This window comes from Plecotus auritus (assembly GCF_963455305.1).
Source record: "Plecotus auritus genome assembly, chromosome: 5".
NCBI classification, from domain to species: domain Eukaryota; kingdom Metazoa; phylum Chordata; class Mammalia; order Chiroptera; family Vespertilionidae; genus Plecotus; species Plecotus auritus.
In genome coordinates, this window is record NC_137776.1 from 46,739,869 (window position 1) to 46,767,769 (window position 27,901).

At 40.9% G+C, this 27,901-nt stretch overlaps 1 protein-coding gene across 2 annotated transcripts in view; it reads left to right on the forward strand.

The window, feature by feature from the left end:
* Window positions 1–6,260: 6,260 nt before the first annotated feature.
* OLA1 (Obg like ATPase 1) overlaps window positions 6,261–27,901 on the forward strand; it is a 142,459-nt gene continuing 120,818 nt past the window's right edge. The window contains exons 1-3 of one of the 2 annotated variants that reach the window (XM_080671450.1): window positions 6,261–6,483; window positions 7,732–7,832; window positions 22,944–23,087. In XM_080671450.1, coding sequence (XP_080527576.1) covers window positions 7,732–7,832; window positions 22,944–23,087 — 245 coding nt within the window. In that variant the 5' untranslated portion in view covers window positions 6,261–6,483. Of the gene's footprint in view, window positions 6,546–7,731; window positions 7,833–22,943; window positions 23,088–27,901 lie in introns of both variants that reach the window. The other variant, XM_080671451.1, reaches the window with a different exon arrangement.

Genomic DNA, 27,901 nt, shown 5'->3' on the forward strand with positions numbered 1-27,901 from the left:
CTAGTCTGCTGTTGGGTCTCTGTATAATATTTTTTATTTCAGTCAGTGTATGTTTAATTTCTAGTTGGTCCTTTTTCATGTCCTTGAGGGTCTCATTAAATTTATCTTCCTTTTCTAGGAAATTCTTGAAAAACCTTATAACCGTGGTTTTGAACTCTATATCCAGTCGTTTGTTTTCCTCCATTTCTTTCGTTTGTGATCTGTTTCTTTGTCTCCGCATTTTCGTTGCTTCCCTGAGTTGATAGAATGGTTTTGTGTGCTAGGTGTCCTATATGGCCCAGTGGGTCGGCCTCCCAGTTACCTGAGGTGGACACTCTTGGTGCACCCCTTTGTGGACTGTGTGTACAGCCTTGTTGTTGTTAAGTCTTGATTGTTGTTGGTGTCACTGGGAGGAATTGACCCCCAGGCCAATTGGCTGTGAGGACCCGCTGTGTCTATAATGGAAGAACTGCTGTGCTGGAGACACACTTATGGGGCAGGACTTGTTTCAGTGGGGCTTTGGTGCTCACTGAGTCTGCCTCTTGAATGTGTCACTTATGGATGTGAGGAGTTGAAATCTGGTGTCGTCTCACACTGACCACTAGATACACTAAGCTTCTGGATCTCCAATGGGGTGCAGGTCAGCTACTGTCTGAGGCCACCCCACAGGAGCTACAGCAAGAACTACAGTTTTCTCCTCTTTGCTTGGGGTTTGGAGGTTTTGGAGCTGTCTGACCAGAGCTGCAGTTTGTTAGGTTAAGCTTCGATAGGGCTGGTCATTTATATGTAAAAACCGCTGTGTGGAGCTTGGGTGGGTTTGTAGATTGTGCAGGGCGGGGTCTCAGGGAGTCACTAGGATAGGGCGTAGCAAATAGCGATGGCTGCCAGTCAGCCGTCTCTGCGTTTCGGCGTTTCCAAGTCCCCGTGTCCCGTGCCCCAGTGCAGTAAACAATGATTGCTGGGCTCACCTCTGCAAGAAATTCCCCCTCTCTTTCCGACCCGATGGCAGACAGTCCAGTTTCTCCCCATAGGAGTTTGGGTCCCCAGCGTCTCCCCAGAAACTGGAGTTCAGAGTAATTGGGAGCTTGTCTCCCTTCGGATTGAAAAAAGCAGCTCACCCAGTCGCCCGCCGCCAGCCCAATTCACGCGCTTCCGTACCTCAGTTTTTCAGCGTTTGTGCACGTCTCAATGCTCTTTTCTCTTTCCTTCTAGTTGTAGAACTTCCACTCAGCCAGCTTTCCCGTGGTTCTGGGTGATAGATGTTTTGTCTTTTAGTTGTAGTTTTGAAATTGTTGTGCGAAGCAGCAGTTTAGGTGTTTACCTATGCTGCCATCTTGGTTTCTCAAGAACGCACATATTTTAACTTAAACTTTAGTAATACTTCCTGGTATCTTGCTGTATAAAATAAATGTGCTGTATCAGCTCTGGATCCCTGTGTCTCCATCAGAGGACAGCTGTCCCACCTGGTCCCAGCTTTCCCTACTGTCTTTGTGTCTATCTCTTTCATTTTCTCAATCCCCCGTCGCCCCTACTCAGGACTCCTGTCCGCTCTCTAGCTGTGCTGGTCATGGAAAAGAGAGAAATATTCATAATAATCTAGCTTATCCTGACTAGTACAAATATCCTTTGAAATGAACATAGGTTCAAAATGGCAATAAAGATTAAATGTTATGATGAGAGGCCATGAGTTTGGTGACCTAGGTGTATGTGCAAGATCTCCCTATTTCCAGTTCAATTGACTGGACCCTTGTGACACATTTTGGTAAGTAATCTTCCTTCTCCATGACTGAAATTTTAAGTATTTTATAAAGGTTAACACAAATATTATTTTCACATGCTTTTATTTTATATCATTAAGTGTTATTAGAAGATGACCAATTTTCTCCAGTGTTATTTTTTTCAGTGAACTAGGTGTGCCAACATTTATTACATTGCAATTATGCACATTACATCAGATGACCACCAATGACATTGACTTTTTCAGAATTATCATACTATGCTCAGCTGTTACCTTGAAAAAATAGTTCAGGTAGTGGACACAGCTGGTGACCTTTTCCTGCACAACCCTAACTTTGCTCAGATACCTATCTGCATCCCCCACTGCCATATGCCCCAGAGAAAGTTAATCTGTTCTCCAGCCCTAAGGGTGGGCTCCATGGTCTCAGGGTAACCCCATTTTCCCTGCCATTGTTTGGTTTAGATATAGGCATGGAAGAAGTCTGCTGTAGGGTTTGTAAGACATATTTCCTTTTCCCTAAGAGTTCCCTGCTCCCACCCCCACCCCATTTCCTCTGACTATTGTCACTTTCAGATATTAGCACTCTTCTTGCTATTAGCCTGAGGATGAAACCAGAGGAAACACGGAGAACACAGAGCTTTGATATAGAAAGAGCCAGGATTCTTGAAAGTTGTGTTAAGCTACTGAATCTCTCAATGCTGAAGTTCTCCCTCTCCGGACTTTCTGTTACACAGGATACAGTTCCATTGAATCAGAATTTGTTACTCACAGCTAAAAGCATCCTAGCTAGTATTTTAATAATAAATTTATTTTTCTAGATTAGCATGTGCCTTTTTATGTTGCCTCTGAGAAACAGCATGTAAAATCTTCATTTAAGAAATTTCTAAGGGAGGGGGATGAGTGGAGGTGGAAGAGGGCATAGAGGGGATGGATAAATGGTGATGAAAAAAAAATAAAATAAAAAAATTTTTAAAAAGTTCTAAATCTTTATCCATGAATTACAATAGAGATTAGATAACAAAACTCCAGTAGTTTCTGCAATGATAATTGGACTCTTTAATCAATCAGCATTCTTTCAAACACCGTGAGCAATTCCAGAATAGAGAAGTTGATTAAACATGTTTTACTTCACAGTTAACTTATGGTCCAACTTCAAAGATTCAAAACCATGATCTGTCAAATAGGAAAATGGAAATTGAAAATCTGCTTTGCTAATGCATGACAGGGTTTGATTACTGCTGGTAATGGAACAGGGAAAGGAGATGATTAAGCACTGCCTGGTACATAATACCAGAAGTCCTAAAAGTAAGTGAAAATCAAGGTGGTTTATTTTAAATCTTCAAATTGTAATCACAGTATTTTAGGTATCCTATAGGTTTTTAGCAGGTTCTTAGATAGTTATTTGTGTAATTATTTGTTTTTCTACCCCCCCTAGATTGCAAGCTCCTTGAGGGCAAGAACCATGTTTATCTCATTCTTCACTGTTCCAAAGCCTGGAGCAGTGCCTGGCATGGAGTAGGCACTCAAGAAAATAATTTTAGCCGAAACCGGTGTGGCTCAGTGGATAGAGCGTCGGCCTGCGGACTGAAAGGTCCCAGGTTCGATTCCGGTCAAGGGCATGTACCTTGGTTGCGGGCACGTCCCCAGTGGGGGGTGTGCAGGAGGTGGCTGATCGATGTTTCTCTCTCATCGATGTTTCTAACTCTCTATCCCTCTCCCTTCCTCTCTGTAAAAAATCAATAAAATATATTTTAAAAAATAATAATTTTATATGAACAACAACAAGAAGTGAAGAATAGAATATTCTAAATATATGGAATTATTTTCTGGACACCTGATATGATAAAAAGTTTAGTGTAGAGAAAGCATGTCAAACTCAAAGGCTAACACGGGCCAAATAAACAAGGTTTAAGTTTATGTGGGCCACAAAAAAACAAAAGCTTCAATTTTCATAGAAATGTAGGTTTATTTCGATAGAGACATGTTGAATACAAAGGGCTGAAATAAATGAGTCATCGTTAACATAAAATAGAACATTTTAATAAAAATTAATATTTTTTCTTGAACATTAACTTACCAGACACTGAATAACTACACAAATTAATAAGTGTAACACAAATAAACCTATTTTTCTTGTTCTCCAAAAGCGAAATATTTCCTGTTGCACACACCAAACAAGTCAGTCCAAGACTAATGATGTGGCAATTGGCTGCTAAAATGTTCGCTGCTAGTGTTAGTGGAGATAAATGGTGCACCTGCACATAAGATGCATAAGGGAAATGAATGTAACACGATTATAGAAACCAGTCATTAGCGAATGTTGTAGTTCATTAACAATCCTATATAATAAAAGGCTAATATGCAAATCGACCGAATGGTGAACGACCAGTCACTATGACACACACTGATCACCAGAGGGCAGATGCTCAATGCAGGAGCTGCCCCCTGGTGGTCAGTGCGTTCCCACAGGGGGAGCACCACTCAGCCAGAAGCAGGGTTCACCGCTGGTGAGCGAAGCAGCGGTGGTGGGAGCCTCTCCCGCCTCCGCGGCAGCACTAAGGATGTCCAACTGCTGGCGTAGGCCTGCTTCCCAGGGGGAACGGGCCTAAGCCATCAGCCGGACATCCCCTGAGGGCTCTTGGACTGTGAGAGGGCACAGGCTGGACTGAGGGACTCCCCCCCCGCCCCCCCCGCCTCCGAGTGCACCGGGCCTCTAGTTATATATAACAGGATATTGTAAAAATTAAGTTACAAAATTTTTATTAAAACATTTCTTACATACCATTATATTGGCTGGGCCACAAAAATTTCGTTGTGGGCTGCATGTGGCCTGCGGGCGGGCTGTGAGTTTGAAGTGCTTGGTGTAGAGAAAGAAAAAAATCTGACACAGGTAACAGAGAAAAAAATGTTATTTAATAACACCATATTGGGCACTTATTTTTTTTTTAAATTGAGATATAATTAACATATAACATTATGAATGTTTAAGGTGTACAGTGTATTGATTTGATAAACATATATTGCAATATGATTACCACCATGGTGTTAGCTAACAGGTCCACCACCTTACACAAAATAGTAATTTCTTTGTTCTAATGAGAACATTTGAGGTGCAGTCTTTTAGCAACTTTCAAGTATATAATACAGTTGGCCTTTGAACCACATGGGTTTGAATTGTTCGGGTTCACTTATGTACACTTTTTTTTTTTCAATAAATACTGTAAATGTATTTTCTCATGATTTTCTTAAAAATTTTTTTGGCTTCCTCTATTGTAAGAACACAGTATATAATTCATATAACATACAAAATATGTGTTAGTTGACTATGTTATTGGTAAGGTTCCTGGTCAACAGTAGGCCAGTAATAGTTAAGTTTTGGGGAAGTCCAGGTTGTACATGTACTTTCAAATGCACAGGGGTCAACGCCCCAACCCCTGCATTGTTCAAGGGTCAGGACCTAAATGAAAGAATTCCTTCTACAGATGGAGCTCATGGTGTAGTCAGGTGTGGGTGAGATGGGATGAAATCCTCATATTAACAATATATGTTATCACTATTTATGACCTTTCCTATATGTGCGGGATGGTAGCTACAAACACACATTGTCTCATTTTGTCCTTACAATAATCTCACAGGGTGAGTCTCAACGACCTCATTTTATCCAGGTGGAAACTTTGCAACCCAGAGGGGTTACTCTGTCCAGGGTCACACAGCGAATGGGTAGTGGAATCCAGACTCTGAAGGCCCCTGGTCTTAACTACCCAAAGGGAAAGGAGGTGGTGTGTAGGGGTTGGCTCTATTAAACTCATTTTGGGGTCCCATTCGGGAAATATGCCTGAACGACAAGGTGATGAAGGAGCCCTTAGATAATAAGATCATAAACTTTCCCTACTCCTTTTTTTTTTTTTTTAATCCTCACGAGAGGACATGCTTAGAGAGAGGAAGGAAGGAAGAGAGAGCAACATCAATGTGAGAGAGAACCATGGGTCAGCTGCCCTCCATACCGCCCCAACCGGAACCCACGCATGTGCCCTGACCGGAATCGAACTGGCAACTTTTCCGTGCACAGGACAATGCTCAACCAACTGAGCCAATCCGGGCGGGCACTCCCTTTTTCTTTTAAGAAAGTTTAGCAGCTTCTCACCATCGGTACTGACTAAAGATAGTTATTGGAAAAGGAGGCGGGCTGGGGTCATGGTATCCGAGAACTCGGTAGGCGGCCGAAGCATGGATGGCGTGGCCGTTCTCCAGATCCCCGGCGACCCGTCTCTGGGCGGGCGGTCAGGGCGAGGGTGCCTCGGGGTTCATCGGGTGAAGTGTGCAGCTGCCAGCGGCGAACGAGCGTGTGCTGGCAACGCGGGGCGTTCACCGGGAAGGAAGCCGAGAACCAGGCAGAGAAGCCCGAGGTGCTGAGAGGGCGGAAGACCTAAGCTCCTCCGAGGTGAGGTGGGCGGTGGCTCTTGCTAATGTTCCCGCCCAGTGCTACGTTACACGGCTCCTCCCACCATACTCCCGCCTCCCGGCCTATCGGGCCAATGAGAGGGTCGAGCGGGTGCGCGGGGCGGACGGGGCTGAACGCGTGGCTTGCGCGCAGGTGCCGCTCGGAGCCCCGCCCGCCGGTTCTGCCGCCGCCGCCGCCGTCGTGCGTGCCGCTCGGCGGAGGGGCCGGGTTTGCGTGTCTCCTCCTTCCTCCCCGCCTCCCGCTGCCGGTAGGACCCGTCTGCCGCTGCCTCTGGGACCCCGTGTCATCGCTTGCCCCAAGCACGGTGAGCCCCGCAGGGAGGCTAGGAGCGCGCTCCCCGGTCCGTTGCTCTGAGACCGGCGTCAGGCAAGGGCCGGGCGGCCGGGACGGAGGGAGGGCAGCAGGCAGCGTGGGGTGTGTGGATGAATGAGACGCCCTCAGACTAGGCCGCGCGTCCCCAGAGGGCCCACGCCTCACGCTGCGCGCTCTGGGGCAAGCCTCGCACGGCCAGTGGCCCTGTGCTGAGCAGGCAGATGTTGGGTAGGGGCCCCCTCTGGCTGGGCGGCCGGCCGGCCATCCCTCGGTAGGAGGCCGGAGGGCTGGAGGGGCTCTGCTCTGGCAGCTGTGCTTCGGAGGCCTGGGGTCTGGCCGGGAACAGGTGTGAATCAAGACCTGAGAAGGGAGATCCCTGGCTCTTGGCGCCGGGGATCTGAGGCTGGGATATCACTTCCTGAGCAGGGCCTCAGCATGGCCCCAGGAGGGTTAACTGGATCCAGAACACAGGACAGTTTTAGTTCCCAGCTTCTCAAACGTGAGGTTGGCAGTCCTCCCGAGTTCCGTTTGCAGTAGTAAAGTTAGGTTCATTCTGCACGGAGGAGCTTGGAGAAGATGCACAGGGACTGATAAAGTTTCGACTTGTACATAAAAAAGGGTTGATGGATTCATTTACGGCTAGAAATTAGAGTGTAGATTCCGGAGGTTGCTTGTGGATACTGATGATGAGTCGTATATCCACAGTGCCAGAGTTGGGAGAGACTTGGTTGGGAAGACCTTGATACTGGCGTGGTTCATCCATGTGAAAAATAGTGCTTTCGGGGGAAATGGGAAAGAACAAATTCCAAATAAGAGCGATGGTTTGGTGTAGGCGACTTGGTTACTAGTGGTTCTAGAATAGATTTTCTTTGACTCTCTTGTCTGTGCTCCTGCTTCCTAATGTTTTCATTCGTTTGACCTTACGTTAAGAAATAAAGTGTTTCTGAACAGATGCAGTTAAATTTATTTTTGACTTATGGTGCCACATATTTTTTAGGTCAGTCTTTCCAGGACTTATCAGGAGTAACTGCTTTGACAACTATCAAAATCAGATTTGTTTATAAAACTTGACGTTTGTTGAAAAATAAAGTGGATTTAACTGTGTTAGTTTTCGATTGATCTATACAGTATGCTTTATTCTTAATCTATTATTCAATAACATGTTTTGTATGATGAAATGTATTCTTGGTTGATGGGGATACTAATGAGTTTTGTTTATATATTTGTTTTGATATTTCAGATGCCCCCCAAAAAGGGAGGTGATGGAATTAAACCACTCCCAATCATTGGAAGATTTGGAACCTCTTTGAAAATTGGTATTGTTGGATTGCCAAATGTTGGGTAGGTGAATGCTGGGCTTTTTTCAATTTCATCTTGCAAATATTTTGAGTCCTGTTGTAGAAATGGGAACTCATGAGGTAATTAAAATTTAAATTGAAGGAAAAGAGTCTAGGAAGATGGAATATTAATATATTGCAAAACAAGGTTTTTGTTAGTTGTATTTTATATTTGGTTTTCTATATAGATACTATGTTGAAACTTGAGTTACTTACATTGTTTTGCTTAAACTCAGAGGAAGAAGCAACAGAGTTAAAACATTGAGTTGAACCAGATTAGCTATTTGCTTGAAGCTGTTGGGAGACACACAGTATTGAATTTAAGTGGATATGGAGTAGTTTAAATTTGATTTTGGTGCTGGCTGGCTATGTAGAATATCTACCTAGACTGGCTACTAGACGCCATGTAGTAGGATACTTTAGGAAATAGTTTTGAAAGCCCCATTATAAATTTGATTAGATTTTTGGGAGATCAGGGATTGGATGGCTAAGTCTTAACTGGAGAAGGAGGTAACAATTTTAAATGTAATACTGGAAGTTGCTAGATAAAAGGGTGTCTGTTATAAAGTGGCTAAATCAGAAAGCAAAATTTGAGTTTTGTAATGTTTAAAATTTAAGTGAATCATTTATTTGCAAATAAGGCAGTGTTAGGAAATATAGGTGGAGTTTATCATATAAATCTATACACTTGGAACTTGAATGTTCAGTCTACTTCTTTTATTATTTGCCCTTCTATTTTAATACCTTTTATTAACTATCCTATATAATAAAAGCCTAATATGCAAATTGTCCCCTTGGGCAGTAGTTTGACCGGGAGACTGGGAGTTCGACCGCTCAGTATGACATGCACTGACCACCAGGGGGTGGCATGGAACATGGCGGGTGTCAACAATGCAGCGCTGGCAGTGGGCGGCAGTGGAGGCGCTGCCGGCCCCAATGGGCCCTGATGAGAGCAGGACCACAGCGGGATGGTGGAGCAGGTGAGCGGGTGGCACCAGGCCAAGGCAGGTGTGAGCGGGGGCCTGATTGCCCCACTGATCGCCCCAATGATGGCGACCAGCAGCAGCAGCAGCAGGGGGCAGGGGGTTTAGGAGGGTAGGAGGCAGGGCCACCACTTGGCTCCCAGGCACTGAGGGGGCCGGGCGGGGGGCCTGGCCTTGACCAATCGCCCCGCAGGCAGGATGGTGGAGCAGGTGAGGGGGCGGCACCAGGCCAAGGTGGGGTGCCAGGCAGGGCTGTGGGGCTGTGAGGCTGGGTCCACGAGCTGGGGCCCGATCTTCACAGGCCACCCCGAGAGACCCTAACCATGCATGAATTTGTGCACCGGGCCTCAAGTATAATATAAAATGTCTCAAGAGCGATTAGGGTGTGCTAATGGATTTATTATGGTGACTGAAGTATTTTGACATGTGCTTTAGGCTTTCAGATTGGTGGCAGGTAGGGCAACCATGTTCTTTCATGTGGAAAGAGCCCCTTGGAGCCCCTGTTATAGAGATCACTTAGTGAATGGAGCATGACATGATCAAATAAAGCAGTTCTTAAATTTTTGTAATGTAAAACATAAACAAGTGTGCCTGTCCTAATTTCTTTCCTGAAGCCGGAGAGGTTTCCATTTTGAAGGGGTTTCTTGCTGTGATATAGGCTGCTTGCAAAGTAAAATGAAATAATAGAGAGCATGGAAATATAAGCAAAACAAATAATTAAGCAAAGTACCGTAGGGTGCTGTCAATAAACATGAAAGCATGATATTGTCATTATGTGTGTTGTGAGCTCTATTGCACCTGGAAGTAAGACATAGTTTTTAGATATTATCGTACTTCTCTTATTCTAGAATTACTGCAGTCAGTGCAAGTTGACATTAAATGGGACTACTTTAAAATGGGCCACCTTACGAAGTATTTCCTATGAGGTTTTTAGTCATAAAGTATATGAGAATCATCTCAAATATTTTATTATCCAGTATAAATGTGCTATTTATGCTTTTAAATTAAATACACCTTCAACTCCACCCCCCAGTTTTATTGAGGTACTTTACAAACAGTAAAATTCACTCATTTTAATAATGTACAGCTTGATGAATTTTGGCAATTGTATTTGCTTGTGAACATACCCAGTATATGAAGATTTGGTTCCTAGATTTGTTCTGCTTTTTCTTACCTCAGTGACACTTTATAAATTATCTCCTCTTGGGCCAGTGTATTATTGTAAGTGTGAGTCTTGGATGTTACTTTAAAAGAAAAACCTACTTTAAAAAAATTAATTTTCTTTAGAGCAGTTTTAGTCTCACAGAAGAATTGAAGGGATGGTGCAGAGATTTCCCATATACTGCTTGCCCTCGCACATATATACATAGCCTTCCCCCTTTCAACATCCCCCAGCTGTGTGGTACATTAGTTATAATGGATGAACCTACATTAACACATCATAATCACCCAAAAGTCCATAGATCACCTTAGGGTATACTCTTGGTGTTGTACATTGTATGGTTTGGGACAAATGTCTAATGGCATGTACCACCATTATAGTATCACACAGAGTAGGTTAACTTTCCTCCATGTCTTTTCATGACTTAAATAGTTCATTTCTTTTTAGTGCTGAATAATATTCCATTGTCTGGATGTACCATAGTTTATCCATTTATCTTCTATAGGACTTGTTGGTTACTTCCAAGTTTTGGCAGTTTGAATAAAACTGCTGTAAACATCCATGTGCAGGTTTTTGTGTGGACATAAGTTTTCAACTTGTTTGGGTGCATACCAAGGAGCACAATTGCTGGATTGTATGGTCAGACTGTTTAATTTTATAAGAAACTTCTTAAGTGGCTATCCCATTTTGCATTCCCACCACTAGTGAATGAGAGTTTCCACATCCTTGTCAGCATTTGGTTTTCAGTGTTCCGCATTTTGGACATACCAATAGGTGTGTAGTTGTGCCCCACTGTTGTTTTAATGTGCATTTCCCTGATGACATATGGTGTGAGCATCTTTTCATATGCTTATTTGCCATTTGTATATCTTTGATGAGGTCTCTGTTAAGGTATTTGGCCCATTTTTTTTTTTTTATCATATTGTTTGTCTTCTTACTGTATTGTAAGAGTTCTTTGTACATTTTGGATAACAGTCCTTTATCAGGTGTGTCTTTGCAAATATTTTCTCCCAGTCTGTGGCTTGTTTTCTCATTCTCTTGATGTAGTCTTTCACAGAGCAAAAGTTTTTAATTTTAATGAAGTCTAGTTTATTATTTCTCACATGGATCATTCCTTTGGTGGTGTATCTAAAAAGTCATTGCTATATCCTATGTCATCTAGGTTTTTCCCCTAGTTCTGTGGTTGGCAGACTGTGGCTCTCGAGCCACATGCGGCTCTTTGGCCCCTTGAGTGTGGCTCTTCCACAAAATACCACGGCCTGGGCGAGTCTATTTTGAAGAAGTGGCGTTAGAAGAAGTTTAAGTTTAAAAAATTTGGCTCTCAAAAGAAATTTCAATCGTACTGTTGATATTTGGCTCTGTTGACTAATGAGTTTGCCGTCCACTGCCCTAGTTCTTAGGAATTGTATAGTTTTGGGTTTTACATTTAGGTCTGTGATCCATTTTTAGTTAAATTTTGTAAAGGGTGAAAGGCTTGTATCTGGATTCTTTTTGTGTGTGTGTGCTTGTGGATGTCCAGTTGTTCCAGCACCATTTATTGAAAACACTATCTTTGTTCCATTGTATTACCTTTGCTCTAGAAACTACATTTTGATATTCCATACTTCTTTGCTGTGTCATGGGACAGCTCTTCTTGTTGTTACCACTGCATGAGATGGGATTAGTTTCAATTAAGAGTGTTGGAAAACCCCAAATAACATTTGCTTAACCAGAAGTTTCTTTTTATGAAAAGTGTGAATTTTGCAGTTAGAGATTGGTATACTAACTCTGCTTATGAACTCCTCAGGAACCTCAGCTGCTTTAATTTACACTTTGGTGATCCCAAGGGTGTGGACTTCATCTTCATGGTGCAAGATGTAATTTCCAGGCAGCTAGTTATCTGAAGGGTCAGATAATTTGCAGTCTCTTAGGGATTTCCCCCCCCCCCCCCCCGCCCCTTAAAACTGTCACATCCTTTGCTAACTTCTGCTAACATCCCTTTGTCTAGATTTAGTTGCAAGAATTTATTTGCAAGGAAGGCTAGGAAATGTCTTTATTTTGATGGTCATATGTTCAGTTAGGAATTCCATTACCTGGAAAGGAGAGAATGGATATTGGACAACTGTATATTCTGTTTAACACTCAGTAACTGTCCCAAGGGAGTACTTGTCTTGCTTAGTTGATACTTCTGAGAATGTGCTTTGGTTGTTCATACAACTTGCCTTTTCCCAATTTGACACAGACCAACCACAAATTCTTTTTTTTCCCATGCTGGTGACATTGATTTATATTGCAACCACAGAGTCTTTAAAAGCTATTTACTGTTGTTTAGGGAAAACATTGTAGGAAATGCTAAAAAAAAAAAATCACAAGATAATTATGTTCAGTGTTTTAGATTTCTATTCTTGTGTAGCAAACCATTCCAGAAGTTCATAGTTTAAACCAGGGGTGGGGAACCTTTTTTCTGCCAACGGCCATTTGAATATTTATAACATCATTCAAGGGCCATACAAAATTATCAACTTCAAAATTAGCCTGTTATATTTGGTCAAACATTTAATTAACTCACTCCTAATGCATGGCAGTGCCAGACCTAATTATTTCGCGGGCCTTATATGGCCTGCAGACTGGACATTCCCCACCCCTGGTTTAAACGATAACAATTTATTTCATGACTAGAGGCCTGATGCATGAAAATTCGTGCAAGAGTAGGCCTTCCTTTTCTGGGCTGCTGGCACCAGCTTCCCTCTGGCACCTGGGACCCGGGCTTCCCTTCTCCGGCTACTGGCAGGCACCTGGCACCCCGGCTGCTTCCCTCCTCTGGCCTCCGGCAGGCACCCAGGACCCAGGCTGGCTTCCCTCAGGCTGCCCGCAGGCTCCAGAGACCTGGGCTGGCTTCCTTCCAGCCCCGGCTTGGTCAGGAAGGACGTCCGGAATGATGTCCGGAAGACGTCTGGTCTAATTAGCATATTACCCTTTTATTATTATAGATTCTGTAGGGTAATTGGGTGAGTCTTTGCTGGTCTCACTGGGGATCACTCATGCATTCGGACGGTAGCTAGTCAGTATTAGGAGGTCCAAGGGGGTCACACCCACAGGTCTGGGGCCTTATCAGGGTTGGCTGGAAGTTGGGCATTTCTGTCCTCTTTTACCTCTCCTCTTTCTCTCCTAGTGGTCTCTAGCCCAATTTCTTTGTAGCATGGTCACTAGCTCCCAAGAGAGTGAAAGTGTGGCAGAGAAAAAATATTAATTTTTATTAAAATGTTCTATTTTATGTTAATGATGACTCATTCATTTCAGCCCTTTGTATTCAGCATGTCTCTTGAAATAAACCCACATTTCTATGAAAATTGAAGCTTTTGTTTTTTTGTGGCCCACATAAACTTAAACCTTGTTTATTTGGCCCATGTTAGCCTTTGAGTTTGACATGCTTGCTGTAGAGGCTCCATTCTTGATTGCTTAAAGAAATTCCCTGGAGGAAGATTATTCTCTAGGTTGCTAATACTGGTGATAGAGCATTTTCATTATAAAGAGCTGATAAAGTTAAGCTGCAAATCAGAGATTCCCATGTCTGTGAATGCACAGAGTAACAAGCTTTTAAAACATTTTTTTTATAGTATGCTAGAGGCCCGGTGTATGAATTCGTGCACGGGTGGGGTCCCTTGGGGTGGCCTTCAGAGATCGGGCCCCCGCTCACGCCCCCAGCCTTGCAGCACCGCCTGCCACCCTGCCTTGGCCTGCCGCCACCCCCTCACCTGCTCCACCATCCTGCTGCGGTCCCGCTCTCATTGGGGCCGACAGCGCCTCCATTGCCACCCACTGCCAGCACCACGTCACCAACGCCCACCATGTTCCACGCTGCCCCCTGGTGGTCAGCGTCCGTCATAGTGAGTGGTCAAACTCCTGGTTGAACTACTGCCTAGGGGACAATTTGCATATTAGGCTTTGATTATATAGGCTACTAGGTGCTCAATAAGTATTTTTTTTTATGCTGACCAGATTTTTTCCTAATATTTGATTATAAAAGATTTCACATATGGGAAAGCACTGAATTTTTATATGTAATAATGTTTATTATGTACATTATGTACAAAGAACAATAAACAATTATATTTATTCTATCCCTGGGATAAACTATGTTTTTATTTTATAGTTGTAAATTCTTAGCATTAATATCTCCCACTTATGATTATTGATTTTTTTGCAAAGAGTGCTTGCATGAACTAGTTTGAAATTGATGTGGAAGTGAAGGTACAGAGTGGTGCAAATTTTAGTTTTTAAAAAAATTTTAGGTCATTTAAGGCCTTTAAAAAATGTTTTCTTTTGAAAGAACTATAGCAAAAGACAATAGTGATCTGAATGCCAAAGCTGGCACTTGTTTTAAGTAAGTACTTAACTAACTTAAACTCTGTGCCCTATTTGACACTGTCAGTAACTCCCCACCTCTCTTGCTCTTCCTTCAGTCTTTTGTTTGCTATACTTCCTGTATTTGCTCCTTAATAATAGGTTTCTGGTCTTGGTTGTCTTCTCTTTTATACTTTCTCCCTAGGTGGTCTCATCTTCTCCTGATTTTAATCATCTACTGGCTTCTATTTTCTAAATTTATACATTCTGCTCAGGTTGCATCTGAGTTCCAGATTCATGTATCTTCTCCCCTGAATATCTCCAGTTAAAATGTCTCCACTCATCATGACTAAGGCTAAGCTCATTGCCTCGTATATTCCCTATTTTGGGTAATAATACTACTTTCCATCCAGATACTTGAGAGATTTATTTTTGCATCCTTTCCCCTCAACTCTATTTTTTTAGTAGGGCACTAAACCTATCTATTTTCTTCACATCTTCATTCCTACTCATTTCTTACTTGAAGTATTGCAGAGGCTTCTGCTTTCTTCTTTCCTCTTCTTTGTACTGCTCCAGTCCGTGAAAGGGAAACTTTATTGAGGCCCCAGGGCCGAGGGTTTTCAGGCAAGAGGCAGCCCTGCGGGCCGAGCAGGTGGGTGTGGAGGGGCCTTATTTGACCTTCTTGGGACACAGGTTGTTGGTGTGACCATCTGTCTTGTGGGAGTTGACAGCACTGGGGTGCAGGTGGGCAAAACAGTTGAGGCAGGTCATATTGTCGCAGTTGTATTTCTAGGCCAGCTTATATGATTTGCAGTTATTTTTCTCCCATTCTGTAGGTTGCCTTTTACTTGGTTAGTTGTTTCCTACAGAGTTTTTAAGTTTGTTATAGTGTCATTTTTGCTTTTGTTTCCTGTGCTTCTAATATCATATCTAAGAATCTAATAGCATGACTTTCCCCCTGTTTTAGGAATTTTATAGTTTTAAATTCTGTATTTAGATCTTCAATACATTTTGAGTTAATTTTTGCATATGGTTATAAGGTAAGGGTCCAAGTTCATTCTTTTGTATTTGGCTATCCAGTTTTCTAAGCACCATTTGTTGAAGAAACACTCTTTTCCCCATTGTGTGGTCTTGGAACACTTGTTAAAGGTCATTAAACCATGTATGGGAAGCTTAATTTCTGGGCTCTATTTATTCCACTGGGCTATGTGTCTATCTTTATGCCAGTTTCACACTGTTTTGATTACTATAGTTTTGTTATATGTTTTTATATCAGGAATCATGCCATAGACTTCTGAAAAGAATACCATGGAGGTAAAGTGTCTTTTCTCGTTGCATTATAATTGAAGGATATATGATACCAACACGACATATTACTGGTGATATTAACGTTGATCACTTGTTTAAGGTGGTGTCTACCAGATTTCTTCACTGTAAAATTATCCCTTTTCCCTTTCCAAACTCTGTTCATTGGAAGCAAGTCACTAAGTCCAACCCAATGGGAAGGGAATTAAGCTCCACCTCCTGAAGGAAGAAATATCAAAGAATTTGTAGACATTTGTTAGAACCACTACAGTAAATTAATTAATATTTGGGGGAAAGATATTTTGAGGCTATTCAAATATCCTGTTTTTCTTTAAAGTTTCCCCTACTAAATTTTATCACTCCTTAGAATGGATTTTGCCTGCAACAATTACTAGTGATGTTTTAATGGTGATATTTTAATTCCCTTATTTGTTTTACATTTGTTATTTGGAATTCTTCTACGAGGAAGATTTGTCTTACCCCAACATTTTGTTATTTATTCACCCCACATTTTGTTATTTATTCAATCATTTATATAGTTCTGTTAGGGCTCACTGAATTTTGTTTTAGTCTTTGGGTTATAACCCAATATTATTAGTACTATTTATTTTGTTGCTAAAATTGTTCTGGCTTTGGCCATTAGGAGGTGTTCCTAAGAAGCAAGTCACTAAGTCCAACCCACACCCAATGGGAAGGGACTTAAGCTCCACCTCCTAAAGGAAGAAATATCAAAGAATTTGTAGACATTTGTTAGAATTACTACAGTAAATTCATATGTGGGGGAAAGGTATTTTGAGGCTATTCAAATATCGCCTCTTGTATCCCTTTGACATATCCCCATCATTTTTTCCCCCATGTTTTAAAGTACTTTTTTACTCTCTGACACTAAAAGGTGTTTCAAACTAACATTGTATTTCTCTTGTCCCAGCCTTGACTCCAGGGAGCCCAGGTTTCTTTTACTGGAGAATGGTAGTTAGAAACTAAGATCTAGGCTCTAGGTATGATATGTGCCGCTGTACTGCTTTTGGCCCTTTCACTTGTTAGGACACATATGTGGTTATATTAACCCATGTATATACATATTGCTATTTATTTCTGTATCTAGCAGATAGATACTTTTTTTTTTCTTAACAGTTTAGTTGTGACCAAATTAAAAACATATTGAAAGAACATTGTTCTTTTTTTCACGTTTTGGATGTGTGTTCTATTAATGGTTAATTCAGAGTGCTATGGATTTGCATTGGTATCCTGACTTTTTAATACATATTATAATTTTGCATAAGGTTTAGATAAAACACCTATTTAGTCAGATTTACTTATAACAGTAAAATATGCAATTTCAAAAATAAAGTATTTAGGTCCTAAATGGAGGGGTCATACTAGAACATTAAGTCTACCATTTTTTTTTAATGCTATCATTGCTGAAATAATATTTATGTAAACCCATTCTTGCAAAAGAGAGATACCTACAATTTTGAACCTCCTACTTTCAAGTTTTAATAATAATCTTAAAGAAAAGAAAGACTTTACATGATCTAAATGTGTGTGTGTGTGTGTGTGTGTGTGTGTGTGTGTGTAAAACCCTCATTTCACAAAAAGCTTATTGGCTTTTAACACTTCAGGCTTAGGCCAAAACTTTCAAATTCTTTGCTTTTGAAAGGCTTTTCTTTAATAGATTTGAATAGATCAAAATGTTTTAACTTACCACTGAAGCCTATAGTAATAATCCTTAGAAATTTTCCCTTTTTTTTCTTCTTTATTTCTTTGTACCTTTTTGTACTTACAAAGCTATTGGAAGGTATAGATGACTTTATGAAATTTAAAATCCATGTCCAAGATTAGATGATCTGTGAAAATGGAGATCTGTCTTCCATTTTAGTTTGTATGTAAGAATTTTTTTGGCCTAAGAGATAATGGAATTTTATTTTTACCCTATGATATGTTTGAAGGGATAAACTTTTTTCTTTTTTATAAAACATATTTTTGTCCATGTAGACAATAAAAATTGCTATACTTAATAGCCATAAATTTGAAAATAACTTCATAAATTTCTTGCATTCTTTTTTTTCATTTCAATTACTATGACTGTGGTAATAGCAGTGAGCACACTGCTATAGTTTTTTCAAAACTATAATATACAAAAATACAGCTACACTTTTTTTTTGTCCCCTCCCTCATTTGAAAAAGGCACAAGTGTTTTATAAGTGTTTGGATTAATTAATATATTTAAATTTTATTTTAAGTACTTTTTTGGTAACATTATTGTGTAATGTTTTTATTACAGGTATATCGTATAAATAAAAGGCTAATAGGGTAATATGTAAATTGACTGAACGGCAGAAAGACCGGTTGCTATGATGCACACTGACCACCAGGGGGCAGACGCTCAACGCAGGAGCTGCCCCCTGGTGGTCAGTGCGCTCCCATGGGGGGTGGGGGGAGAGTGCCACTCAGCGAGAAGCCGGGCTCACAGCTGGCGAGTGCAGCGGCGGTGGCAGGAGCCTCTCCCGCCTCCCCAGCAGTGCTAAGGATGTCTGACTGCGGAGGGGGCCTAAGCCGTCAGTTGGACATACCCCGAGGGCTCCTGGACTGCGAGAGGGCACAGACCAGGCTGAGGGGACACCCCCCCCCCCCAGTGCACTAATTTCATGCACCGGGCCTCTAGTAATATATAAATAAGGACCCATGGACTATTCTGGCAACTTAAGTATCACTTTTTGTTTTTGTGGGAATGGGAATAAGGTATGGAGAGTGGACCCATTTATGTCACCATTTACTTCACATTTTTGTAATTTTCCCTCTTGGGAGAAATATTCTAAGAATTCTGGTTGTGTTCTTGAGGTCCTCTTAAGTTTCCTCCAAACCCTTTGCTGGGTCCTCTGTCCTCCAGCACCAGCTTTCCATGAGTGTAAAGCCTCTTTTTCTGCCTAGAATGGGCATAAGGTTTCTAGGGTAAAAGGCTGTGGCGGTCAGAGCACTTCTTTGAGACATTTTTCAAACATTTTCAGATTCCTAGCCCCTACAGATGGCTTCTGTATTCTGCATGTATATGGCTTTTCTAGTTCTGGGTGAGAATTCTAATCTCCTGTTAGCTTTTACATCTCACCCAGAAGCAGAATTTCTTCCCCCAGTTTTTTAAAAAAATCTGGTTATTTGTCTACAGAATTTTCCAAAGTCTGAATTTTGTTGATTGCATTTATGTGGTATTATTTAATATGTTCTTGTGTCCTCTTTATTTCCTGTAAAGTGGTAGTAATATCCACTAGTAAAGGCTTGATCAGATTAATATCAGATAATTTTTGATCGGATAATTTTGTCAAGAGTACATGAATGATGATATATATACTTGTATTGATAGGAGGTACTATTTTCTCCCTCTTTTTGCAGTATTAACTATCATTGGTGATCATTACCCAGCTCCATTAATTCCTTAGGGGTTGCAGAATGGTAATAGTCTAAGTTTTTTATTTTTTTTTCATTTATTGCCTAGACCAGTTGTTGGCAAACTGCGGCTTGCGAGCCACATGTGGCTCTCGAGCCTCGGTTTGCCACTCTGTTGACTAATGAGTTTGCTGACCACGGGTAGGGGCTTAATCACAAGGAACAACAACAGCCTGTAATTATTGGAATCGAGAGTCTAGGTCAGTGGTCGGCAAACTCATTAGTCAACAGAGCCGAAGTTTGCCGACCACTGGCCTATACTATGTCTATAAAATAATAGCACTATCTACTCTTTGTTACCCTAAAAGTGTAGCATCACCTAGCATCCTTAAAAGGTGGTCAGAGAGGGTTTTTGTTTTGTTTTGTTAAGGATTATTAACAATTCATGGATATAAAGTTACTGTTGACCCTTGAACAACTAGGGTCTGAGTGGGTAGGCATGGTTAGAAGGACCCACCCTGGCACAGTTGAAAATCTGCCTCTAATTTAAAGTGGCCCTCTGGATATGCAGATACCCAACTTCGGATTGAAAATTGATTTGTTACTGTTTATTGTAGCTATTCTTATTGATGCTCAGATTGATCCATTTTGGTCAGCAAGCCTATTCAAATTGGCTCCAGAGTGCTTTTGATAGGACTCTAAGGCAGTGGTTCTCAACCTTTCTAATGCCGCGACCCTTTAATACAGTTCCTCATGTTGTGGTGACGCCCAACCATAACATTATTTTCGTTTCTACTTCATAACTGTAATTTTGCTACTGTTAATGAATCGTAATATAAATATCTGTGTTTTCCGATGTCGTGACCCACAGGTTGAGAACCGCTGCTGTAGAGCCTAAGACCATTGGAAAACACAGATATTTACATTACGATTCATTAACAGTAGGAAAATTACAGTTATGAAGTAGCAACGAAAATAATGTTATGGTTGGGGGTCACCACAACATGAGGAACTGTATTAAAGGGTCGCGGCATTAGAAAGGTTGAGAACCACTGCTCTAAGGCCTTTAACAGTTTCCTTGTTTTCCCCTGGGAAAAATCGTTTGAGACTCATCCATAATAATAAAAGCGTAATATGCTAATTAGACCAGACAGCCAAACGACCTTCCAGATGTCCTTCTGGACATCCTTCTGGATGACCTTCTGGACGAAGCTGGGGCTGCGAGGGCCAAGGCAAACCACTGCGGCTGCGAGGGCTGAGCCCCTTGCACAAATTTTGTGCATCGGGCCTCTAGTGTTGTATATTTCTGATCCCAGACTTGGTATTAGCCAGTTCTCCAAGAAGTCCAGATAATTTTTAATGGGCATGGTATTTACAGATCATAGTCCTGAGTGTGAGTTCTCTTTTTAAAAATTATCTGTCCTACTATATGTGTTAATCTTTAAAATTGTGTTAAGCTTTGTCTTTTTGGAAGTAAATGAACTATAACTTTATAAATATACAGGTTATTTTAAATTAAGTACTGTGATATTTATATTAACAGGATTGAAACAAAAATCTAGCTATATAGCCCTGCTGATGTGGCTCAGTGATTGAGCGTTAACCTATGAACCAGGAGGTCAGTTTGATTCCGGTCAGGGCACATGCCCATATTGTAGGCTTGCTCCCAGTAGGGGGCATGCAGGAGGCAGCAGATTGATGATTCTCTCTCATCATTGATGCTTCTATCTCTATCCCCCTTTCCCTGAAATCAATAAAAAATATATATATATAAAGAATCCAATGCTTTAAAAAAAAAATCCAGCTCTGTAGAAACAAGTGATGTCATCTTAATTATCATTCCTAGGGTTCTGGAATTGTTACCAGGCTCTTAGAGGTTGCCAGTATAAATTCTACAACAGTCAATATTATTGAGTGAGTTATTAGCTGAGGCTGAATCTAGCCCAGTGGTTCTAAAACCCGACTTTACATCTGCATCACCTGAGATACTTTTAAAATTTTAGTGCCTACACCATGCCTTTACATTCTCAGCTGATTCTGTTATAGGCAGGCATTTGAAAGCTACTGGTTTGACCATTGGTGTTCTAAGCAACCAGTAATGATTTAAGTGGCTATTTTATCCAACGTTTAAATATTTTGTCTGAATGTGATATAAGAAGCGATAAGAGCAATATTTAAAGACCTATAGGCAGTTTTAAGTATCTTGTTTCCAAACATGCTTCTCACCAGTAGTATTTAGATAAGCTTTGATTATTAGCTTTTGTTCTTTACTCTCTTATAAGATTCTCAGTTTAAAAAAATGGTCTGATTCTTTGGTTTAAAAGTTCAATCAAATGAGCTAACTTAGTGTGAGTTAATTTCTCCTGAAAAATGTACTGGTAGGCTTACATCTCATATTACTAGACATTTTTATGTTAAAAAATTTTGGAAAAGAAAATAATAATTATCCATAATCCCACCATCCTAGCACAACCATTTTATTTTTGAATATTCTTTTGTTATCAAATTTAGTCTATATGCAAACATTTTTACATAATCATGTCTAGCTGGAGTTAGCAAGCACCAGTCTCACAATTCTCATATAATCCTTTACTTTCTCAATTTCTCTAGTTAAATAAAAATTATATGATATTAATTTTTATTTTAAATTATCATGTGTGTTCTGTTTTTGGAGCAAGGAAGGAAAAGTCACTATAATGTGTCTGTATTACTGATGAAATTGAAAAGTAGTACAAAACAGATTAACAAACCTTTAAAATTCCTTTTTTTTGGATTTTAATCTGTTTTTTTGGCACTGCAATTACATTTTTATTTATTTTTTTAAATATTTGTTTTTATTGATTTTTTATAGAGAGAAGAAAGGGAGATGGGGGGAGAGAGAGAGAGAAGTATCGATGAGAAAGAAAACATCTTTTGGCTGTCTCCTGCAAGCCCCCTATTGGGGATCAAACTGTAACCTGGGCATGTGCCCTGACTGGGAATCCAACCAGCAACTTCTCGGTGCATGGGATGGCACTCAGTCAACTGAGGCACACCAGCCAGGGCTCATATTTTTTAAAATGTGGTTGGTGTAGCCCAGCCAGTGTGGCTCAGTGGTTGAGTGTGGACCTATGAACTGGGAGGTTGTGGTTCGATTTCTGCTTGAGGCATATGCCTAAGTTGTGGGCTCAATACCCGGTGTGGGGTGTGCAGGAAGCAGCCAATCAATGATCCTCTCTAATCATTGATGTTTCTATCGCTCCCTCTCCCTTCCTCTCTGAAATCAATAAAAAATATATATATATATAAAATAAAATATGGCTGGTATTGATTTGGCATTCTCTGAGCATGTATTACCTGATAAAAATCAGATAATTAGAAAATTATCAACCAACTTATTCATTATTAATAGATATTAAAATTTGTTATACCTTGAAAAAATTCACATTTTGACTTTCATAATTCACAATTCTAGACTTAGCAGTAATCCTTATGTACTAATAATTAGAAGGAAGTCCGAGTTCTAATCTCGCATTTCCTATTAGACAATTAGCATCGAGTTCCCAATTCAGAATGCTTGGGAAGTGATTGACCTAACTAGATACACATCTATCTACATTTGTTCTAGAGAAGATTATATTAGATATAGGTGAAGTGATAAATTGGTACTACCAGGTAGTTTAGGAATTAAATAGATTTGTGGTGTGATATGGGACTAGCTATCATTTATAACAAAGATTGTTTGGGAAAATGCTTTTCAAGTTCTAAATACACTCAGATAGGAACATAACCTAATTATATATCATGAGCGGCATTGTTGTACATTTCATTAATTTCTGTTAGTAAAATTGTATTCTTCCTCCTCACCTGCATCCCAGATTGGTTTTATAAATCCTCATAAATCTTATTTGAGCATTGAAATTAGATAATTTTTTTCTCAGTGTTAGCCTAAGAATTGATTCAATTGTTTTTATTCATTTAGGAAATCTACGTTCTTCAATGTATTAACCAATAGTCAGGCTTCAGCAGAGAACTTCCCGTTCTGCACTATTGATCCCAATGAGAGCAGAGTACCTGTGCCAGATGAAAGGTTTGATTTTCTTTGCCAGTACCACAAACCAGTAAGGTAAGAAAATCTTTATGCCATTTTTTTATTTGGTCACCCTGTATAAACTGACTAAATATCTGTTAGTGATATATTTAAAATCATGTAGAAAGTTTTATTTTTCCAAAATTAACATAGCAGTATTGTTTGGGTTGCAAAGTAAAGCAGAGCATGGACAAGGGCGAAGAAAGATACATCTGGTTGTTAACAATTGCTTCTGGGGAATATGAAGTAGAGGGAGTAACTAATCTTATATGATTTCATTTATGTAAAATTATACATATATGTGTATATTCATGGGAAAATGTATGAAATGAAGATCAAAAATTAATTGATGTTTATCTCTGGGTAATAGAATTTTAAGGTGATTTTTACTTCATTTCTTAAATTCCTCTGTATTTGAAATTTTTATAACAAGTATGAATTATTTCTTTAATTATAAAAAATAAGAATACAGTTTTCTTGTAGGAGGTTCAGACTATGGAAATGTATAAAGAGAGGAATAAAGGTCACCTATACTTTTACCTTGATATAATAAACTAGAGGCCCGTTGCATGAAGATTCATGCAAGAATAGGCCTTCCTTCCCCTGGCTGCCGGCACTGGTTTTCCTCCAGCACCCGGGACCCAGGCCTTCGCTCCAGCCGCCGCCTTCTTCCTTCCCTCCGGCCGGAGTCTTCGCTCGGGCCGGAGCCTTCAGTCTTTGCTCCAACCGGAGCACCGCTCCTATAGCTCCCTCTGCCCCCCGCCCCCTCATAGCAGGCATCCTGCCCTGCCTGGCCTCTCCGCGCATGTGTATGCAAATTAACCCGCCATCTTTGTTGGGTTAATTTGCATATTTACTCCTGATTGGCTGGTGGGCGTCATGGAGGTATGGTCAATTTGCATATTTCTCCTTTATTACTGTAGATACTTTGGCGGTATATTTTTCCATTTTCTCCCAAATGTGCACACATACTTACAGAAATAAGATACTTTTTTACTTGGGGTATTATTAATCTTTTTCTAGATTAAAAAACATGAAGTAAACCATAATTATTATATAAATATACACTTTCTTTCTCTTTTATTGAGAATTTAGTTTGATTTTAGCTTTACATTATTTTGAATAAATCCCAAGTTTTTGTCTCTAGCTCTGAATTCTGCTGAACTCCAGACATGTATCTAACTGCCTTCTTGATATTGACACTTGGGTGACTAATATAGGTGCCTCAGATTTGACATATCCAAAGTGGACCTCTTGATTTCACTCTGCCTGTGTCACAATAGTTCTTACTCAAGACATTTATAATTCATTAAATGGCACTATTATTTTTCCAGTTGCTTAAGTAGACTCAAGATTTATCCTTGATTCCTCTTTTTTCTCCCCTACATTCAATCTATCAGTAATTCCTTTGAGTTCTAACTACAAAATATATGCCAAATTCATTTACTTCTCCAACTTCCATCCACTAGTTTTAGCATTAATTGATTTTTTGATTATTACTCTGATGATTGTCACATAGTGATTTTGTAATTCTATAATTTCTTCTTCATTTATTAGTTGGCATTCATTCTATAAAGAAGTGCTTTCTTTATTTATTCATATCAGTGTTAATCAGTTACAACCTATCACAGTCATTGAGCTCAAATTTTATCCCTCAAATTAATTCCTTAAGGTGACTTTGGTGTCCTTTTTAAAAACGTTTTATTTTTAAATGATTTCAAATTTATATAAAAGCTGCAGAATTACACTTAGAATGCTTATATACCCTTCATGTAAATTTCTCCAAACCTTTGAGAATAAAGTCACAGACTTGATGCCACATTGCACTTCAGTTCTTCAGTTTGTATTTATGAAATACAGACACTCTCCTACATAACCACAGTAAATCCATCAAAATCAGGACATTAACATTGATCGAATATTACCATCTTAATTCACCAGTTCCATTTAGATTTCTCCAGTTGTCCCAATATAAAGCATAATGTAGCCATTCTCTTGATCCTAATAGGTTGTCTCCTGATTTGGACCCTGGATAGAGCCCTAGCTACTATTACACTGCCTTCTTTCCCCATTTTGTCTCTCTCCTTGAATGGGCCCTTGCCATTGCCAGACTGTATGATCATGTGACATGGCTGAAAATTTTCAGAAACATGAAGAGAATAATTTTTAAGCTTTTGGACTTAAAATTTGTTGAAATTTTAGGCAATGAGGGAATTCTTAAAATTTCCCCTGGCTTTCCCTTTAGTAATGAACATTGATTAAATACTTTATGGATTTTGGCCTCTGTGGTCAAGCAAATAAAAAATTGACAGTGATTCAAACTACTTTTTCTTACTACCCAAAACTTTTCTGTCATATTGTGCGATTTTAGTTTTTTGTTCTTTTTTTAATCTTCACCTGAGGATATGTTTTTATTGATTTTTAGAGAGAGGAACAGAGAGAAAAACACTGATCAGTTTCCTCCCATATACACCCTGACTAGGGATTGAACCTGCAACCTAGGTATATGCCCTGACTGGGAGTTGAACTTTCAACCTTTAGGTGTACGGGATGACGTTCCAACCAACTGAGCCACCTGGCCAGGGCTTAGATTTTTTTGATGAAGGAATATCCTATTCAACCTGTTTCTATTTAAGTAAAACATATAAATATTTTTAGTATTCTGCGTTCATTATATTATAGTGATTAAAAAGATTTTTAGCCTTATTGTTTTAGTCTCAAGAAAGTTTAATAAGAACATATTTTGTTCAAATAGTCATGAAATTATCTGTATAGTTATCAAATATCCTTGAATTAGTACTCAAGTTTTTTTTTGTTAATACATTTTTACTAGAGGCCCAGTGCACGAATTCGTGCACCAGTGGAGTCCCTCAGCCTGGCCTGCGGGATCAGGCTGAAACTGGCTCTCTGACATCCTCCAAGGGGTCCTGGATTGCGAGAGGGTGCAGGCCAGGCCGAGGGACCCCACTGGTGCACGATTGGGGCTAGGGAGGGACACAGGAGGTTGGCCAGCCAGGCAGGGACCGCGGGAAGGCTCCAGGGCGTGTCTGGCCCATCTCGCTCAGTCCCTATCAGCCAGACCTCAGCAGCAAGCTAACCTACCAGTCGGAGCATCTGCCCCCTGGTGGTCAGTGCACATCATAGCAACTGGTCGACTGGTCAACTCTCTGCCCCCTGGTGGTCAGTGCATGTCATAGCAAGCGGTTGAGCGGCCTTAGCATATCATTAGCATATTACGCTTTGATTGGTTGAACGGATGACTGGACACTTAGCATATTAGGCTTTTATTATATAGGATTGATTTCAGAGAGGAAAGAAAAGGGAAAGAGAGATAGAAACATCAATGATGAGAGAGAATCATTGATTGGCTGCCTCCTGCACATCCCCTACTGGGGATTGAGCCCACAACCCAGGCATGCGCCCTTGATCGGAATCGAATCTGGGACCCTTTAATCCGCAGGCTGACACTCTATCCACTGAGCCAGACTAGCTAGGGCCAGTTTTTTTGTTTTGTTTTTTTTTAGATGTTGTGTTACTAGTTTAAACCTTAAATCTAGAATCAGAATTAAGAAACTAATTTTCATTACAAAATAGAATCTTAGAGCTATAGATTGTCCTGTTCAGTTTCCTTATAAAAGGAAGCCCAGAAAGGTAAAATGATTTGCTCAAGGCTACGCATAGTTAATGTCAACCAGGAATAGAGCCCAAGGCTTCTCATTTCAAATTCAGTGCTTTTTCACTCAGATCTATGCTACTGAACTTTATATTTATCATATGAGTGGTTTTAATAGTTAGAAATATCACTTAGGATGAGTTTGGTTGTACTCAACATATCCTATATAATAAAAGGCTAATATGCAAATTGACAAAACGGCGGAACAACCGAACAACCAAACAACCGGTCACTATGACGTACGCTGACCACCAAGGGGCGCGTGCGGAACATGGCGGGCGTTGGCCATGGCGGTATGGTGGAGCTGGTGAGTGGGGGCGCCAGTCGCTGTCATCTGGTGAGCCTCTGGTGGTTATTGAACATTCTTTGCTCCTGCATGCTGCGGTCCTGCCCGGTGCTCGCACCTGATACCGACATTGGCACCACTTGCACCTGCTGCTGGCGCTGGAGCCTCCACTTGCAGCCACTGCCAACACCGGCCTCGCTCGCACCCACAGCTAGCGCTGCTGCTTGCACCCGCTGCTGGTGCCTGGCATCAGTCTCGATTGCTCGGCGCCATCAGCGGGTGTGAGTAGTGACTGCCGGCCCCGATCACCCCTGAGGGCTTCTCCACCTCCCCATGCTCTTAAGGGGTGATTGGGGCAGCAGCCGCTGCTCGTACCTGCTGACGGCACTGGCCCCACTTGCACCCGCTGCTGGCGCTAGCCCCAATCGCTTTGTGCCGTCAGCGGGTGCAAGCGGGGCTGGCGCTGTCAGTGCGTGGGAGTGGCAGCGGCGGGAGCAGGGCTGCTGGCAGATGGGACTGGGGGCCACAGCAGGAGGGGCTGGGCAGGGGCATGGAGGATGGGCCGAGACTGGGCCCTGTGCTCACTGCAGCCTTGTGGTCCACAGTTCCTTTCAAGGTGCATGAATTCGTGCACTGGGCCCCTGGTTGTCTTATAATAGGTAGCATGATGTTTAATGTTGGTTTCAGCAACTCAGTTGTGTTGAATTGGTGTCTTTTCTCTTTCCATTTTACTTTCTTTATCAGCTTGATCATAAGATTGCTTTCTCCTTATGGTCACAGGCTGTTTCTCAAATCTTGGAATTGGATACTTTTTCATTCATGTTCATTCAGAGTGAAGGAGGAGGGGTTTGCTTCTAGAAGCTGTCTCAGAAGACTCATGAGCCCGATACT